General features: G+C 40.2%; 1 protein-coding gene across 5 annotated transcripts in view; it reads left to right on the forward strand.

The window, feature by feature from the left end:
• ZSWIM7 (zinc finger SWIM-type containing 7) overlaps window positions 1-18,250 on the forward strand; it is a 199,765-nt gene that overhangs the window by 86,154 nt on the left and 95,361 nt on the right. For all 5 annotated transcript variants that reach the window (XM_089685732.1, XM_089685728.1, XM_089685730.1 and 2 more), the window contains 2 exons: window positions 3,118-3,139; window positions 8,090-8,192. In XM_089685732.1, the coding sequence (XP_089541858.1) occupies window positions 3,118-3,139; window positions 8,090-8,192 (125 nt within the window). The remainder of the gene's footprint in view (window positions 1-3,117; window positions 3,140-8,089; window positions 8,193-18,250) is intronic.

Below are 18,250 nucleotides of genomic sequence, written 5' to 3' on the forward strand. Positions count from 1 at the left end.
TTACAGGACCCAGGATCTTCATCTTAGGCTTTTGGGTTATATGTAGCTAGGTGATTGGACACTGGCAAACAAAGCACTGCCCTAGCATAACCCCTCCATCTCCCAGCAAGCCTCAGTTTTTGCTAGTGTCCTTAGGTTTTCCTAGAGGTTTTCTCTCTGTACTTTGGGAGAAGCAAACCTTTTTCATTGTTATGTTTTTATTTTCTTCGCTAACCTGTTGCCTCTTTCTCTTTGTCAGTCTTGGGGGTCCCTGTAGGGGACATCCTGCTTATTGGTTTACCATTGCTAGGTAGATTAGGCAGGTCATCATCCAAGCCTACGGATGAAGGACAAGGTTCCTCCTGTAAAGACACATTCTACCAGATCTGTCATGATTTGTAAGCTTTTCAGCTTCAGGCTTCTGTTTCACAGACTTGAAAGGCTGCATCTTCTAAAACCAGTTTATTGGAGTCATAGGGTACTTTAGGCTGTTCTCTGAGTTTCAAACCCTTTGATTTCCATTTGTTACATGGGCCTGTTAGAATTTGCTGCTGTGTGACCCATATCTCAGTTGCATTGCTTTTGGACATCCTAGTCGTCTAACATTAAAGTCTTGTGTCCTGTACCGTACCATACGATTAAGGGAATAGGATTTTTGACTTACCTGTACAATCATTTTTTTTTATTACAGTACAGTACACAGGACCCTCCCTCTGTTCTTTATGATATAATCTTTATTGGTTGCTACTAAACTGAGGCTTGCTTGGAGGGGTAAGTGTTATGCTGGGGCTGTTCTTACAAGTTTGTTTGCCAGTATCCAATCACCCTAGGTGAGCTGCATAACTCAGTTGTCTAAGTTAGGGGGCGTTTCCTAACATTTTAAACAAAGACTTTAGGGGGGGCCGGTTTTTGGCCAGTGGAAGTAGAAAATGTCCAGGCATCAGTGGAAGTCAACAATTCCTCAGGCTAGGTGGTCAGTGGGAATAAAACATTACTATAGTCAGTAAGAGTAGAAATACCATGTCATTGGCATCAATGGAAGGACTAGTGCCTCATTGTTGGTGTCATTTGGAGAAACACTGCCCCATCATTGGTATCAATGGGAGGAGTAGTGACCTATATCAGTGGGAGTAATAGTGCCCAAAGAGCGGAATAACGGCAAGCAGAGGGCCCCAGTTTGGAGAACGCTGGTCTAAGACTTAGATACTGTGTTCTGCAAGGCACACCAAGGAAAGGATTTACAGGTAAGTTAAAAAAAACAAAACATTTTTAAATCTCTGATCATTTGTAGATACTGTATCTGAATGGGTCTGTATTACTTGGTGATGAGTGGGGCAGGTAATAAAGCAAACCTACAGAAATACAACACACTTCTAAGCACCCTTCTGAGTTGTAGTAAAGGATAATGACAAGTATTCTTAAAAATACAGACTCCCCAACCTCTTACCTATGCTACATAGCCTGCATAAAAAGATCTGTGTAAGTACCTTTTTTTTTTTTTTTAAACCCGCTCCCTTGCGGTCATGCGATCCTGAAGATCTGGCTCCCCTGTTTAAGGTTGCGCTCCACAACAGTTCTGAATTCCCAAAGTCATGATGTCTCTCCCGGCTCTCATTGGCCCCCTGTTTTCGTCTCTCCCTCCTCTCCCCTGCAGCATTTGTCCATTTACATCTGCCTGCATCTGATCCGATTCACTAAAAACAGACAGATGGGGGATCTGTTTCCCATCTGTCTAACAGATTGGATGACATTCGGATGTAAACGGACAGGAAGTCTGTTTACATCCGATCGCCTTATAGAGAACAGCGGGCTGTGTCTGTGTCGCTCTGCAGTGGACACGGGCCTGTCATCTGCCTTCTCAGCGAGTATCAGCGGACAGATCCCCCACTGAGCAGGTGGATCCGCTTGGCGGAGTCTGCCCATGTGAATAGGGCCTTACAAAAAGGTATCTATATTGACCCTTTTTACATAGGCTATGCCACATAGGTAGGAGAAGGGGGAGGCATCAATTTTCAGTATACTTGTTATTAGTCATATCTTTCACTATTTGCAGATGTAAAAAAAAACCAAACTGCCTGTGTTACATAAAAGATTGCTTTAAACATATGCACAAATCTCAAAAGTTGGAGACTTAGATAAATATAGTTCAACTGCTGTATATCTGAATTCATTCAGATATAGCAGTAGGGATAGAGTTAGTTCACACTTGGGATGTCCATGAAAAGTGAACTGTGGTGGATCACTTTTTAGAAAGAGGCTAAGCAGCCTAATGCCGACCATACATGGGTCGAAATTTGACCAATTTTTCGTCTGAAAATCGGACCTAAGAATAATCGGCCGATTTTTGCTCTGTTAGTGGGTCAATGGCACCGGCCCATTTTTGTGGTTCCTCCCCTTTTTGGTCATCGGGCATGTTGGAGAATTCGTGAAAACCGACCAATTTTCGACTCAATGATTGTCAAATCGTACAATCGTTTTTCTGAAAAGAATATGCGCATGAGCCGTGACCTGGAAGGAACAGAAGTTTCTCCTGTTATATGAGGTGAACTTTATGACTTGGTCGACCGATTCTTGAAATCATTGATGGCACCATCGGATTACCGAGCGAACAACGTTTTCGATTTTCGGACAAAAAATCATTCAGAATTCAACCCATGTATGGCCTGCATTAGTCTAAGTTTCCTGGAGGTCATCCAGCTGCCCAAATGCCTGGTCTTGTGTTTACATTTTTTTTTTCTTTGACAATTGGTAATGGAATTTATGCACTGAAATGACAAGCAACCACATTTGCAGTGGCTGTGATTGTTAAATTTGCCACGGCTGTTAAGCAGGTTTTAGGTTAGGATGGCAAACCCTCTGCCTATTTTTACAGCCCCTGGCCGCCCTTGTGAAAGAGGCCTTACTGATGGAACCAAAAACTGTCTGTACTGAAAAAGGAAGAATAGTGCACTATTACAGTTTGAAAACAGTTGATATACTTTCACTGCATTTTTAGTTTTAACTTTTTTCTTAATTATTAAAACCGCCTTAGTGACAAGTACCATTGCCAATTACAGATCTGATGAGTAGAATAGAGTGACTGATGCTTAGAATATGACTTTACATTGATTTTCATGTAGTGTTTCTGTTTGTTTGCAGTTTCTGATGAGCATCTGCTGGGGTGAGTACATTGAATTCATTTGTTATACAAATTATTGTCTAAGAGACCTCAGGCAGTTCCAGAGTTTACAAGTCTTCTCATCAGACAATTTAAATATCTTTGTTTTCTTTTGGTTTAAATGCAAAAAGTGCCTGCTCATGAATAGCGTGCATTGTCTGTACTTGCTGCTTGATTCTCACTTTTTCTATATTAGGATTTATAGGCTTGTTTTATAAGCTGGATTGGGATTAAATTGACTCTAAACAATATTGTTATTTTCCAAATTTAATTCATAGACATCCCTTATGACTTACGTGATGGCTCTGTAATATATATTTTTTTTCATGAAATCATATCTTACTGTGTTTTTCCACTTTCTGGTAATGCACTCCATGAATTCCTGGCCCTCTCCTTTTCCCTCTCACTTATTTTTGTTTGGAACAAGCAGTGCATGCTAGTTGTGGTCGTGTGCACCGCTTTAGGAACACTACACATCCCATAGTCCATCTTAGGAGCTTGCAAGAGAGTTTGGCAAATTTCTACATGCAGAGGGAACGACAAGAACAAACGTAGCCACCCTTTAACAGGAAGTTGGGTCAAAGCAACAGCAGAAAAAAAAATGGAGAAATGGAGGAGGCTAAGGGCAATGGGAAATAGAAGGGTTTTTTTTAGTTAAAAATACATTTTTAAATCGAGTTTTCTTTTTAAACCAGAGTTTAGTGTCACTTTAAGAAAGCCTTATGCATGGCACATAAGTTCTAGTACAGCAGAATTGAATAAAAGTTTAGGTTGAAATACAATTGGTGGTTACCCTCCTTGTGTTATTTTCTATTATTATTATTATTATTATACAGGATTTATATAGCGCCAACAGTTTGCGCAGCGCTTTACAATATAAGGGAGACAGTACAATTACAATACATTTCAGTACAGAAGGAATAGGAGGGCCCTGCTCGTGGAGCTTACAATCTAAAGGATTTTCTAGTAATTTATTATTTATTTAAAGCCCAACTTCAAGAATTAGAAAAAAACACACTGCAAGGGTTGAATGCTCCTTATTTATAGATGGTACAGGAACAAACATTATTACTTACCCCTTTCCCCGCTCTGATGCAGTTCTCTTCTCCCTGAAGCTCCAGGGTGCTCTAACAGCATCATCACATACAATGCAGGGCTAATAACCTTGCATTGTATGCAGGGAGGTGTGTGTGCGCGATGGCAGCCCTGAGTGACATAGAGAGGGAGACCGGTAAGTACATTATGGCACCCCTAGACATGACAAGCATTTAACCTTTGTAGTGCAGGGGCCCCACTAAAAGGGTCTTTTTTTGTTGCACTCGTAGTTGGGCTTTAAAACATGTTAAATGGGCAATGCAAAGAAGGCACTTAGATGTATCTGCATGTATGTTCACATCCTCAGAAATCCCAAAATCTGGGGAGCTTCTTTCACCAGTTTATATGATTGAGACCTCAGTCTCTTCCTCACCTTTCTATTGACCCAAAAAGGAGGCTTGTGAGGAAGGGGGGCTCATCTCTTGACCACAGGATCTGCTTCAGATTTTTGTAATATTATCCACTAAATTTTATTGCAAGTGTGATGGAACACAGTGCCCGACCCCTCTTTTTCTCACCAACTCGTAACAAAGGACCAGCCAACCTCACACTGTGCTGTCACTTGTGTAACAATGCCACTCTCAGTTGCACCCTACAGAAAGTTTTTTCAGCTTGTGGGACCACAATCTATGTGCCAGCAGCCTGAGAGCGATTGTTACTGTGTTAGGTTAATTACGCAATTAACCCTTCACACTGCCACCACCGCCTTTTTACTATGATTTTAGCATAAGAGTCTGCAACACACACTGTCACCACAGACATGTATATTCAGATGGTTATTACATACAGTAGCACTCTTCAGAGACAGGGATTGTTTAGTTTGCATTAAAAGCTTTAGAGACAGTTTCAACACTTTTCAAAATAGGGTTTATTACTAAAAAAGGTCAAAATAGTGCAATTAAAATATTTACAGAAAAAAATGTTACCAAGACATAAAGAGAACAATAAAGCAGCAGAGAAATAAAAGAAAGGAGTTAAGAAGGCAGAATACTTGCAAAGTCCTGGTTTAGCAGAGTCCAATTATCCGAGCAAAAATGTTGCCTTGGCTCTCAAGTCTGCTAAGATGTTTCTTGATTGATGTTAAAACGAGAGCTCTCCTTCACCAGGCCTGTCTGTCCTTTTTTATGATATTAAACAACTGACCAATCATCCAGTTTAGGAGATGGGTGCTAGGAGGTCACCATGTTTATGACCAAGTCCCAGCTACAATTTCATACTAATATTAATAACTTCCAGTATGTGCAGGTGGTATTCTAGCAACTGGCAGATTAATATTCAGAATTATATTTCAAACCCAGGGATACCAAACACAGCATACCTTTGTCACCAAAGAGGGAAGAGACTGCTTTCTCCCCTTTCCTATGTGCTAACATAGTCATGTAGGACCTGGATTTGTTTGGTATGATATGCCCTATTCAAATATATACCTAATATAAATGTGCCCAGTTCCTGTTGAATACTATGAATTGTTACATGTAAAATAGACATTTTATGGCATGCTCTGCATTCCTAGAGCTCTGATGGCATAACAGGTCATGTGTAATGGCTGGACTGAGTTATTGTTTTACGATAGGGCAGAGGAAAGTGGTTTTCATGGTTCCTGAAAAATAGACATCCTGCCAAGACTAATTAGCGGTTTACAGCTCTAGAGCTGGCCTCTATTTGTGTTTTATTTAAGATAAGAGGCTCTTTTGAAGTTCTTTACAACTTACAGCCACACATTCCACTTTCAAGAGCAGGGAGGAGGGGAGAAAGATGATTGTTCATGAAAAAAAAATGGCTGAGACCTTAACAAGATGGCTGTCACATACAGCTTCCATGTCTCTATTGCATATAATCGTTACAGCAAGCAAAAAATAAACAACAGAATGCAGGGGATGATCTATCCCTAGTTCACATCTTTTAGATAAAACAAGCAATATGTGTGACTTTTACACATCGTGCATCAATTATGGTTTGCGTTTGTCATACTTTGATTACATGAACGGTTTGAACTTTTGTTATAACTAACCACTCACCACAATGAGTAGATGTCTATTTACATATGCTGAAACTCTATGGTATATTGAGATCAACAATATTATCAGTATCCTCTGAGACTATATGTAGTGCAGATCCCAGACTGGTCCAGCTGACTGTACCAGGTTCTAGTTCCTATTAAGTACATGGGAGCCAGGCACACGGTAGGTCCTTAGTCTCTCTACACAATAACCAGGCAGAAAGTGGCTTTTTAGGATTTATTGCTTAAAGAACTTGGATAGGGCATAAGGTGAGCCTTGGGATACCCCAGAACAAGTGCAAGCTTTGGCTGAGGACACGCTCTAGTAGTCATTAACTTCTTCAAGGTAGGCCTCAAGGCCTTCAGGGGGATCCCACACAAGAAACAACCCTGAGCCAGCAAATCTGGAATAGCCTTTTCACAAAAGAGGACAAAACAGCAACCGTCTCTTCAGGATCTCTCTCAAGCTTCTACTCACCATGGATGTATCCATGGATGCCTTCTTTCAGTATCAGCCAGACCCTGTACTGTGAGTCTCTCAGCCAGATCCACTCCAAACTGTTCTGTTAACTTTAAGATGTGGCCCCCGTCTCTCCCTGAGCAAGGAACGCGTTCAACCATGTGCATGCTCATAAAAGATTGCCCAGGAAGGCGGAGAACCCCTCCCGGCTAGGTCTCTCCCTACCAGGCTAAAAGACCTTGCTGTTCTAGGCCCCAGATTATTTATGCACAACTCATCTCCCTGCTGGTCACCCTCTTGATCAGGGGTTGGCTGGGTCAGCATAAATATTCATGCTCCCCATTTGCTTATTCCACACCTATGTTCCAGAAGAGCCCAGGCAATTCCGAAATGCAGGAAGGAGCAATCAACTCTGAAATCTGCATGTGAAATCCAGAACAGCTAAAAAGCAAACAACCTGCTCCACTGGCTGTAGAGGAGCCAGAACTAAATTTTCCTAAACTTACTAGCACTTAACTAGGAGGGTGCTACTTATATAGTGTTTCAGCCTAGGGTTTGATCCTGCCAACACAATGGCAATTTTTGATCTTTATGATTGCATTAATGTTGGTTCACAGTTTTTTCTATTTATGATTACCTTGCAAGTATGGCTGCACATCCTGTTGATGGTTTTTGAATCCTCATAAGGCATATCATATTTTTTTTCATTTTGTTTAGTTGTATGATACCCAAAGCTTTAATTAGTCTTTCTCTGATACACATTGATAAACCACTCATAATCATACTAACATCCATCAAATATTTTGACAAATGCCTAAAATCCAGACATACTGGGCAGTCCTGATGGTAACCCTGGTTTATATTCCCTTTTGGCTTTTTAAAAAATTACTTTGTATCTGTGCAAAAAAAAAATCACAATTTTGAAAATAATGGAACCAACTTTCCTTTCTGTTTATGACTAGACACTGATCAATAGCTTCCATTTGAAAGATCATTACTTGGCAGGTATAGTAACCCCCAAGGGCTCTGCCCTTTCTGAACCTTCCTCCACTCCTGAATTTCCCATATAACAGGCAGAATATAGAAAGACAGAGCTCAGATGGTGTAGTATGTATAATTTATTAAAATATTGAAACAGTAAAATAAAATCAAATAAAGGCAGCTAAAAAAATTCACAGGAACGCTGTCAGTATAACCCATCTGATAGTGTGTGATGTCAGTCTGCTAACTCCGCCCAACATGTTTCGCCCTATGAAACATTATAATTGCATTTTTTCCTGTTACTCATTAAATTTATATAAAAGGATGATATTTCAAACCGCTAGATACAAATGTAAAATATGTGTGTAGGCTATAAACAGTATAGTTATAATGTCTAGCGTTATTGTGTCCTTTGCAGGCTGAAGTTTATTTTTGGGCCCACAGCCCTGCACGCCCTGGATTTAGTAGATCACCATTCAGTCACACATGTGACTTGTCCCAGTGGACGAAGCACCTTCCAGGTAAGCTTGTACATATTTCATGTCAGCGATGCTGAAGTGTTTTACACTGACAGGTGCCTAATTTGGTGACATACAGCAGTGGTGTTTTGATCAGGAAGCCTAATGACATCCAGTGTTTCTGATGCATCATAGGATAGACATTATAGTGGAACTTTACCCATAACAACTTGCTCAAAAATAATGTTCTTTAGGAAGAAACATACATTTCTTAATAATAATTATGCTACCAAAATTCGTATTTTACTTGCCTCCAGCATTGTTCCTGTTTCTTCTTGCTAGAGGCTACCATTTTGCTGAAGCCCAGAGCCCCTGAGCAGCAGCAAACCTTTAGGCTGTCAGCAGATCGGCCTCTACAAATTCAGTTCAGTGCTTAAAAATGGAGAGCAACTGAGCATGTGCAGAGCAGGGGGAGAATGTATACTACTGGATTTTAAAAAGTATAGGCACTTATTTTAATGTTTTTTAGCTATACCTGCAAAAGTGACAAGCATGAGGTGATCCTGCAGGACTTAATTTTCTTTAACCCTTTGAGTACTAGCCTGCAATACTTCCTCACCAGAAGGCAATTTTTCTTTTCATTGCTGTGATAGTTTGACTAACAATTACTCCATCAAGCAATAGTGTACACAAATGCATTTTATATCTTTTTTGAAACAGACAAAGCTTGCTTGTGATGGTATTTAATAAGCACTAGGTTTTTAGGGAAACAAAAGACCAAAAATATGTTTTTGCTTATGTTTACCTTTCATTTATTTACCACCCATGTCAACAGTGATCACACTCTCTTTAGTGATCAGTGACTATTTAAACCCCCCACCTGAAAAAAAAACAATTGCAGAATCATTGGTGGTCAGTAGCACTTTAAAACCCCTATCCTAAAATTTCCTCTAAGCCCCATCATTGCCCATTTCTAGATTATCTTACATATGGAAGAGGAATCCTAGATACAAAAGATCTATCAGAAATAACAAGAAATAAAAAACTGATTTGTGTACTCTACCTTACTAACCTTATAAGAAAAAAAAAAAGAGGGAACGTGTATCAAAAAATGGGATGCCAAATATTAGAAAACTAAATTTAAAATCATTAGTGGTCATTGTCACTTTAAAATACCCTTTCCCAAAAATGCCACAATCTTTGGTAGTTAGTAGCCTTTCATTTAGGCTTTGTACAAAGAGAGGTTGTGAACGGGCTGAATGTTTGTTAACACTACTAGTGTTTACACTTGCAATTGGCATGATTGGTTCACAGTGATCAAAAGCTTCAAAGCCACCCTGATTGGCTCTGTACATCATGGCTGTCCAATATCACAGCTATTCATGAGCACACTGACTACAAGTGTGTGTTCTGCAGCACTGTTAAAATGGCTCTTCAAAACTTTATGTCCACAACGCTACCATTTGAAAAACTATGACGGTAGTAAAATAGTTTAATGCTTTGTCCTTTCTAATTTTTTTGTTAGGTTTTTTGACTGCTTTGGTTATGTTCAGGGAAAAGTCTGAATATGTATGGGCAGGATATGACAGTGTCTAGATACAGGCAGTTTTCCCTATCTGGAATCAGATGTCCTCTCCTAGGATTGGTGGCTTCCATTAGAGGTTTTTCAGACACATTTTGTGACATGAACTGACCCTTCTACTAACAGTTAGATTTGCTTATTGTGCGGTTTATCCACTATAATTCTCAGTTAGATTAAAGTTGTTTAGGGACATGTTCAATATTTCCCATCTAATTTTGCTTTATATTTGTACCAGCTATACCAGATGTCACTGTAAATGAGACACAGTTGTGTCTAGAGCATTCCCTGATGTATTACCATTTCTCTGATTTTGCATGTATGCATACATTTGTATCAATTAGTATAATGTATTTACTCATTATATATCTATTTATGTAACCATGTGCAAACCATGTGCATATGTGTAGATAAAGGTTCTTATTTTTCTGCATGTCTATAATTATAAAATGCCTTATCGGAATTATCCAGCAGGGAGATTACAAGTGTTTAAAAAAACATGAGGAAAATGACAATGATCTGATTTTTACTGCACTCCAAAGCACTAAATCTTAATTCCATCAATTCTTAGCATTCACAAAGCAAGCACATAAAACTGCCCTATTAAAGCATTTCTAAATCTGACACCAAAAATGTAATATGTTCCATTTTTGTGATTCTGGTTACGATATGCTTTAATAGGGCAAATTTATGTGGTTCACCAGTCTTTAAATGTGGCGGCTTCATTTGTTTTTTTTCCGGTCTTCCCCCTCTTTTTTTTCACCTTCTTGGGGATAACACACTTCCTATCCCTGAGTGGATACATTCACTCTTTCACTGTATCTATGAAAGGAGCCATAGCTTCAATCCCTTACATTGGGGGATGATGGGATTAGTAGTTTACGCAAGAAAAGTAACATTATTTTTGCTTCATATTCATCTGACAGGGCATGACCAGAACATTTCTAGCAAGATCAATAGGTATTTTCTGTAACTGTTAAAACATTTTTTTAGCCTGAAAAATGATTACTAATACTTCTAAAGTCTGGCAAGCTACAATAAACATTGTTAGGCTACTTTCACACTGATCCGTGTTTGCGGTGCATTTTTGCAAAGGACATGTGACTCAAAAACCACACCAAAAACGCAACGCAGGTAAATTTTTTTATACATTTTTGCTGCGTTTCCCATTTATTTCAAAAATGCACCAAAAATGCAGCAAGCAGGACTTTGAAAAACGCACCAGACCCATAATGAATCAGTGTGAAGAGTTCCATAGGAATACGTGGTCACATCTTTTTCTTCCACGTTTTTTAACGCAAAAGCTGAAGAAAAACGGATCAGTGTGAAAGCAGCCTTACATTTGTGTTCTTGGGTTTAGTAATCCTTTTAAGGTGGGTGTGGTAATTGTACATAATGCTGTTTTCATCCATCACTATCCATAGTATGTTATCCAGAAATTACTTGAATTATAATTTTCTAAAACCTTTTTTTAGCATGCCATTTGTCTACTGAGTGACTGTATTTTCTTTTGGTGTATTTAACAATGAAATTGTCAGTTTTACAAGTTTTAATTTCATATGCAAAACCAGTCCATGGGTTGTTTTGGTAGTCACAATATAGCAAACTCAGATTTAAAAAACACTCCTGTTTTACCTTTGAAAATTTTTTATGGTTTCATTTAGCTTTCTATAATATGTATAAGGAAGCATTGAGGCTTCCTTTATCAAAAATGTCTTCCCTGGTGGTTATATTGATCCAATAAATTAAAGTGACACTAAAGGTTTGTTTTTTATTTTTTTTTTAAATAAACATTTTATACTTACCTGCTCTTTTGCACACAGCAGCCATGATCCTCCTCTTCTCGGTTCCCCCCTCCGGCGCTTCTGGCTCCTCCCCTCTGAGCAGTACCCACATACCAAGCCACTTGCTATGTGTGTACTCCTGCAAGCTTGCTCCCAAGCCCCGTTCTCTTCATCCATAAGACCTCCCCCCCGCGCACTCCCTCTTCACTGGCTGTGATTGACAGCAGCCCGAGCCAATGGCTCCAGCTACTGTGTTTGAGCCAATGGCTCCTGCTGCTGTGTTTGAGCCAATGGCTCCTGCTGCTGTGTTTGAGCCAGTGAGCAGGGAGAGACCCAGGAGAGCTGCTTCTGCACATCAATGGAGCGAGATGGGGCTCAGGTGAGTATTAGGGGGGCTAGGGAGGAAGCTGCGCACAGAAGGTTTTTTACTTTCATGCATAGAATCCATGAAGGTAAAAAACCTTTAGCCTTTACAACCACTTTGAGTGCTTTTTATTCCATTGTCTCCATATAAGTATGCCCATTAGTTTTGACCTCCATCAGACTTTTCTGATATGCACGGTTTGTTTCAGGTCATTGGTTTAAAGTATTAAAGCCAGAGACCACCAAACATTTTAAAAAGAAATTTACCAGCCTCCATTTTACTGTCTGCTTGGGGTTCCTCAAGTCTGGACAGTTCCAAAATTATTAACCCCCCCTCCCAACCTCACAGCTGTTAAAGGATATATTACTATTATTTCCTAGTGAATGAGTAATACTTACTTGACCCCATGGACCCGTGACAGCTGGTGCTTTAGTCCTCTCCAGTGCGGCGAGCACTTCTACCAGCAGCCACATCCCATCCTTATGATGATGTGGTCGCTGGTCCTGCACTATGCATGATGACATCAGCGAGAGGTGTAGTGGCAGGTCACGTACCAACAAGAAGAATGGCATCATGGGATGGGTCATCAGAACCAGGGAGAAAGACCTTGGCACCATTAATTTAGGTAAGTATTACTCTGATGCTTCATATTCTAGAAAAAAAATAGTATTAGATCCTTTTTCAGCTGGGGAGGGGATGAGGTGGGGGCAATGTTAGTGATTGTAACTGCCCACCCCCAGACTACTTTCCCACTTGTGTGTTTTAGTGTGGTACTTTCTGTATCTTTGGTGAGGTTTCAAGCACAACACACCTTCCACAAGGATAAATGGTATGTCATATAATGCATGTGTAAAATTAACTTAAATACAGTGCCCCAAAACTACAACACGCGAAAAATCAATCTTCAGATATAGCCACTGTTCTCACCCCCCAAAAAAAATAACCGTCCCCTGTAAAAGAAGAGGCTTACTTATCAACCTGTGGGGCAGGTAAGCACTGCAGTCTTCATAAGTCTCCTCGGCAGTCAACACTTTCACAAATGTCAGCTTCCTGTGCCCCCCACCGCTCACTGTGGCTCCATCTTCTGACCTCTACGTCACTGCTATGACCTGTTGTAACATAGGGGCCAGAGAATGGAACCACATTGAGCAGTGGGGGGCACGGGAATTTTATATTTCTGGGGCAAAGGCTGCAACACTTGAACTGAGCCAACATAGCGGACATGAGCAACCAGAGAGTTTAAAACATCTGTTTCTGTTAGGATTTTTGGGGGTGATGACTGTGTCACTAAAAGCCCTGCTTACTTTGTGTATTGTTCTCACATAGAAAGTGAAATGTCAGTCGATTTGACCATTTTCACCAGATTGGGAGTTCGCCTCTGGGACTGTAAACCCTCTAGAGTAATTTTTGGTAATGGAGGGGTACAAACAAACCTGGCCTGATGGCTGTATTTTTCTTGTAATAGACTGATGCAGGCCCATAGTTGTAGTAGTGAGGTCAGTGGAACCAAACTTAGTTTTATCGATTGCCTGAAGCGTGTTTGGATTATTCATGTATGGCATAGAAGACATTGCAGCCTGTTACAAAGATATATAAATATAATGCTGGTAGTTAGATGGATGTCACTTTGATTGGCTATTGCACAAACTTTGTACTGGTTAAATAGACCATATTCAGGTGAATATTTGTTTCTGGAGTCTCTTTATCAGAACCAGATCAGCAGAGTATAGCAGAGCATAGAGTACTATGAACCAGATCTTCAGATTACAGCAGAGCATAGAGTACTGTGAATACAATTTAAATATCAAGTTACTCCTAATTACAGATAATTTTTCAAATCCTTGCCAAAGAACAATATCTGTGTTCTCAGTGTGCTTAATTATTTCCTCTGGTCTGTTTTATTAAACCTATAGTTTTTAAAGGCTTACAAATGAAATAAATATATAAATGGAAGTAAATCATGTTATGAACATATAGAAATGAAAAAATATAGGGATAAAAACAAAAGCTGGCTTTGCCAGTTTCCCTCTATAAACATGCAGTTTTCCTGGTTGTTGCACTAAGGCTCTGGTGCATGATGACTTCGGCTGGTCGCACTGATGACATCTAAAATAAATAATAAAAAGGTTATAGTTTCTCCTGATAAGTAGGCAACTAATGGGAATGTCAGCCGCCCCATCTTACTGGAAGCCCAATATAAACATAATTTAGCTGCTGGTTATCTCAGTGGCAGAAGCTTGTCTAAAACAACAGAAACTCTTGTTTACTAATGTTTAATTTGGAACTAAAATGAGATGATATATTTCTGGACCTTTGAAGGCAGAAGTGTGCTTTTGCGGCTGCAGCCACACTTTTAACTTTCTGTATAATCATCACCAATGGCAAAATGAAGAAAAAAAAGACAGAGCTGTTTGTTGCACCTTATTATAGAATGATGTTTGTTAATGGTAAGTAAAATTATAAACTGCTTTCTGTTCCTGACTGGGACCCATAACTAAATGATTTTAGCTATAAGGGCAGCATCGTGGTTAAGCGGTATGAACTTTGCTTTGTTGGATCCTGGATTTGTTTCCAATATAAAATGTACTCTGCATGGAGTTTGTATGTTCTTCATGTGTTTGTGTGGATTTCCTCCAGGTTCTTCATGTGTTTGTGTGGATTTCCTCCAGCAAACATACACATTTATACTTAAACGTAAGTCAACTGTCATCCTAGTTGCCCATGCTGTGTGCACCATGCTAGGTACATTAGACCCGCCTTTCTCAACCAGGGTGCCCAGGCACCCTGGCGTGCTTTGATGTTTCTTTAGGGGTGCTTTGGCAAAATACCTAAACATTGCCCAAAAACTGTATGCAAGCTAGCGGCTGGATCAAGCCTGTCTTTTAGTTGCACAAAGCCACAGGTTTTCATTGTGTACCATTACGTTCTTCTAGACGCCAGCATCCTAACAACCAATGACGCCATCAGTTGATATGGAGGATGTCTATCGTCTGCAGGGCATCCTTGTTTGACTCTCCCCTGCCCCTCTCTGTAAGTAATGAGGGCAAATTAGCTGAGTCATGGAGGAAAACTGAGAGAGAAGAGAAACATTGGAATACTATTCAGTATCAGTGTGCAAAAGTGTATTTGCATTGGAAGAATAAATCACCTCTAACATTCTTATCCTCCATGTGTGAGTGTTGCTGCATTAGGTAAATCTATTAGAATATTTTTTTTACATTTTAGAATGGGGTGCCTTGAGACTGTCCATAATTTTAAAGGGCGCCTCAAGATTGTTCATAACCTTAAAGGGTGCCTTGACTGAAAAAAGGTTGAGAAACACTGCATTAGACTGTAAGCTTCTTCAGTGGCACAGCTTGATGTTTATTGTACTTTGTAATCAGGACTTTTGTTTTATGAGAAAATGTGACTGCCCGGTGTACACTAAAGTAAACTATCCATTGAAGTTTTTGTTATAAATTAAAGGAATTACAATTTGCTTATCACATTCACTATAAATATTATTTAAAGTCGAATTCCAACAGTGACATTTTCTATTTAATGTTAAGGCGGTTGCACACAGCCAATTGAGTCTGTTTACCACCCAGATCAGAATATTTTTGCAGCAGGTACAGCCAGGTTGCAATCAGGAAGCCTGCAAAAATCACTGACAGGCTGAAACTTCCTGTGGCTGTTTGTAGCCGTTTGCATGTAATTGCACATGGAGTGACAATCTATGGTTAGGGACAAATGCGCAGCCCTGGACACAAATTGCCTGTATTTAGGGAAGCACATTCCTCCCTGTACGCATCTAAACTCTCCATGTGCAATTACATGAGAACAGCTGTCAGCAGCCATGAATACTGTCAGCCTGTCATTGATTGTCCGTGGCTGATCACAAACACCTAGCCATACCCTCCATAGAGATATACGCTGACCTTGGTGTTGTACGGCCTTAATCAGCCCTGTTCATGAGTTCTTAGACTGGGGTGAAGTTTAAAACTTTTGTCTGGCTTTTATTGGTGTTTTTGGTATCCCTTTGCAGATGGTATAGGTACCTGGAGTGCTTAATCTTGAGTACCTCCATTTTTAAAGTGTTACTAAACCCAGGACCCTGCATTCACTAAATCTGATCTCCCACAGTACACAGAACATGGAAATGCAATTATTTTAGTAAATATAAACAGCTAAATACCTTTTCTCATCAGCAGTTAGAGCAGTCTTGTGACTTCTATCAGTGTCCAGCAGAGCACTAGTTAAAGCTTGTAGGAGGAGTCTTTATTCTCCCCTGATTTTCCTATGAGGCTTCAGGACCCCTGACCCTTTAACACTTTAAAATCACTGACAGATAAAAGGAATAACATTTATTATCTTGTTATAATGGAATGTGAAAGTTGGTGGGATATTTTAGGCAGGTAAACATGTTGTCCCTGAAGTTGATGTGTTGAAAGCAGAAAAAATGTGCATCACAGTTTGTTGTGTATGGCTGCGTAACCACAGACCGGTCAGGGTGCCCATGCTCATCCCTGTCAACAGCCAAAAGTACAATGGGCACATGAGCATCATAACTGGACCAAGGAGCAATGGAAAAAGGTTGCCTGGTCTAATGAATCATGTTGTTTTGGATGGCCAGGCACTTGTGAGTCACTTACCTGGAAAAGAGATGGCACCAGGGACAGTATAGGAAGAAGGCAAGCTGACAGAGGATATGTGATGCTTTTGGGAAATCTTAATTTTGCCCTTCATGTGGTTTAAGGAACACAACAACAAGTAATTCAACAAGAGGGGTTTACTTGGCCTCCAGAATCTCCATATCTCAGTCCCTTGAGCATCTGTGAGATTTGCCTAAAAAAACAATCTAATCCATGGAAACCCCACCACACAATTTAAAGGACTTAAGGGATCTGCTACTTCTTGCTTGCTGCCATATACCGCAGCATACAGCAAAAGGGGAACCCGCTCAATATTAAGTTGGTCATCATAATGTTATCGCTGATCTCTGTGTGTGTGTATGTGTGTATGTATATACTGATCAGCCATAACATTATGACCACTGTCAACTAAATTGAATAACATTATCTCACTTAAAAGTCATCTTAAGTGGGTAGGATATATAAGGCAGCAAGCGAACATGTTGTTCCTGAAGTTGGGGTGTTGAAAGCAGAAAAAATGGGTAAGCATAAAGTTTTGAGCGACTTTAACAAGGGCCAAATTGTAATGGCTAGACAGCTGGGTTGGAGCAACTTCAGTTCTTGAGGGTTGTCCCCAGTCTGCAGTGGTCAGGATCTACCAAACATGGCGCAAGAAAGGAACACCGGCGATAGGGTCATGAGCAGCTAAGGCTCATTGATGCACTTGGGGAGTGAAGGGTGGCCCGTATAGTTCAATCCAATAGAAGAGTTACTGTAGCTCAAAGAAGGTTTCTTAATGCTGGTGACAGACTGCTTAGGGTGTCAATGCTGACCCATGACCACAGTCAAAAACACCTACAATGGGCATGTGACCATCAGAACTGGATCACAAAGCAATGGAAGAAGGTGACTTAGTCTGCTGAATCACATTTTCTTTTACATCATGTGGATGGCTGGGTGTGTGTGTTGCTAACCTGGGGAAGAGATGGCATCAGGATGCACTATGGGAAGAAGGCAGCTGGTGGAGGCAGTGATCTATTACTGATGGCTTGGTGTCAGATACCACAGTATACAGAGGTCTAGTAGAGTCCATCCCTCAATGGGTCAGGGCTGTTTTGGTGGCAAAATGGGGACCTACTCGGTACTAGGTGTCATATTATGGTGGGTGGTCATAATGTTATGGCTGATCGATATTTATTAAAATGGTAATTCAATACCCTTTATACAACTAAACATTCTTGCACATACATAGTTAGATCCTATGCACAACTAGAATGCATATATGCTGTGGGTCTTTTACAAATGTTCAAGACTACATGTGAAATATGTGGTTTAGCTGTTTGGGACGCAGAAGTGGGAGGCAGTACCTGGCAGTGGAAGGGTTAAGAAGCACTGTTAGCTTTCTTCTGTTTGTATTACTCATAATGAGTTGCATGTACGATAAATGACGTGCGTATCCCAGTTGCAATAAAGCTGAAGCACTCTTCATGTAGTGTACACATCATGTTTTCACTTTTAGCCAACATGTGAATCTGGTGACCTCTCCTCTGTACGATGGTGAGAAGGCTCAATGCTGGAGTGATAGACAGACACTAATTGCAGCACTCCACGCTGCAGCTGTTCTCCTGCATCTCATCATTTATACAGTTAGGTTGGCGATGTGACTTCCTAACAATTGTCTTTTGTAAGGAAGTCACCCGGCTTTCCTAGTGCTGTAATATTCTTGGAAACAGAATAAGGGAATTTGGAGCAACTTCAGCTGCGTTCATTTCTGTGTGTCTGGT

The sequence above is a fragment of the Staurois parvus genome, unplaced genomic scaffold (assembly GCF_062004578.1).
Source record: "Staurois parvus isolate SC_StPar_1 unplaced genomic scaffold, SC_StPar_1.0 ptg000382l, whole genome shotgun sequence".
NCBI lineage: Eukaryota > Metazoa > Chordata > Amphibia > Anura > Ranidae > Staurois > Staurois parvus.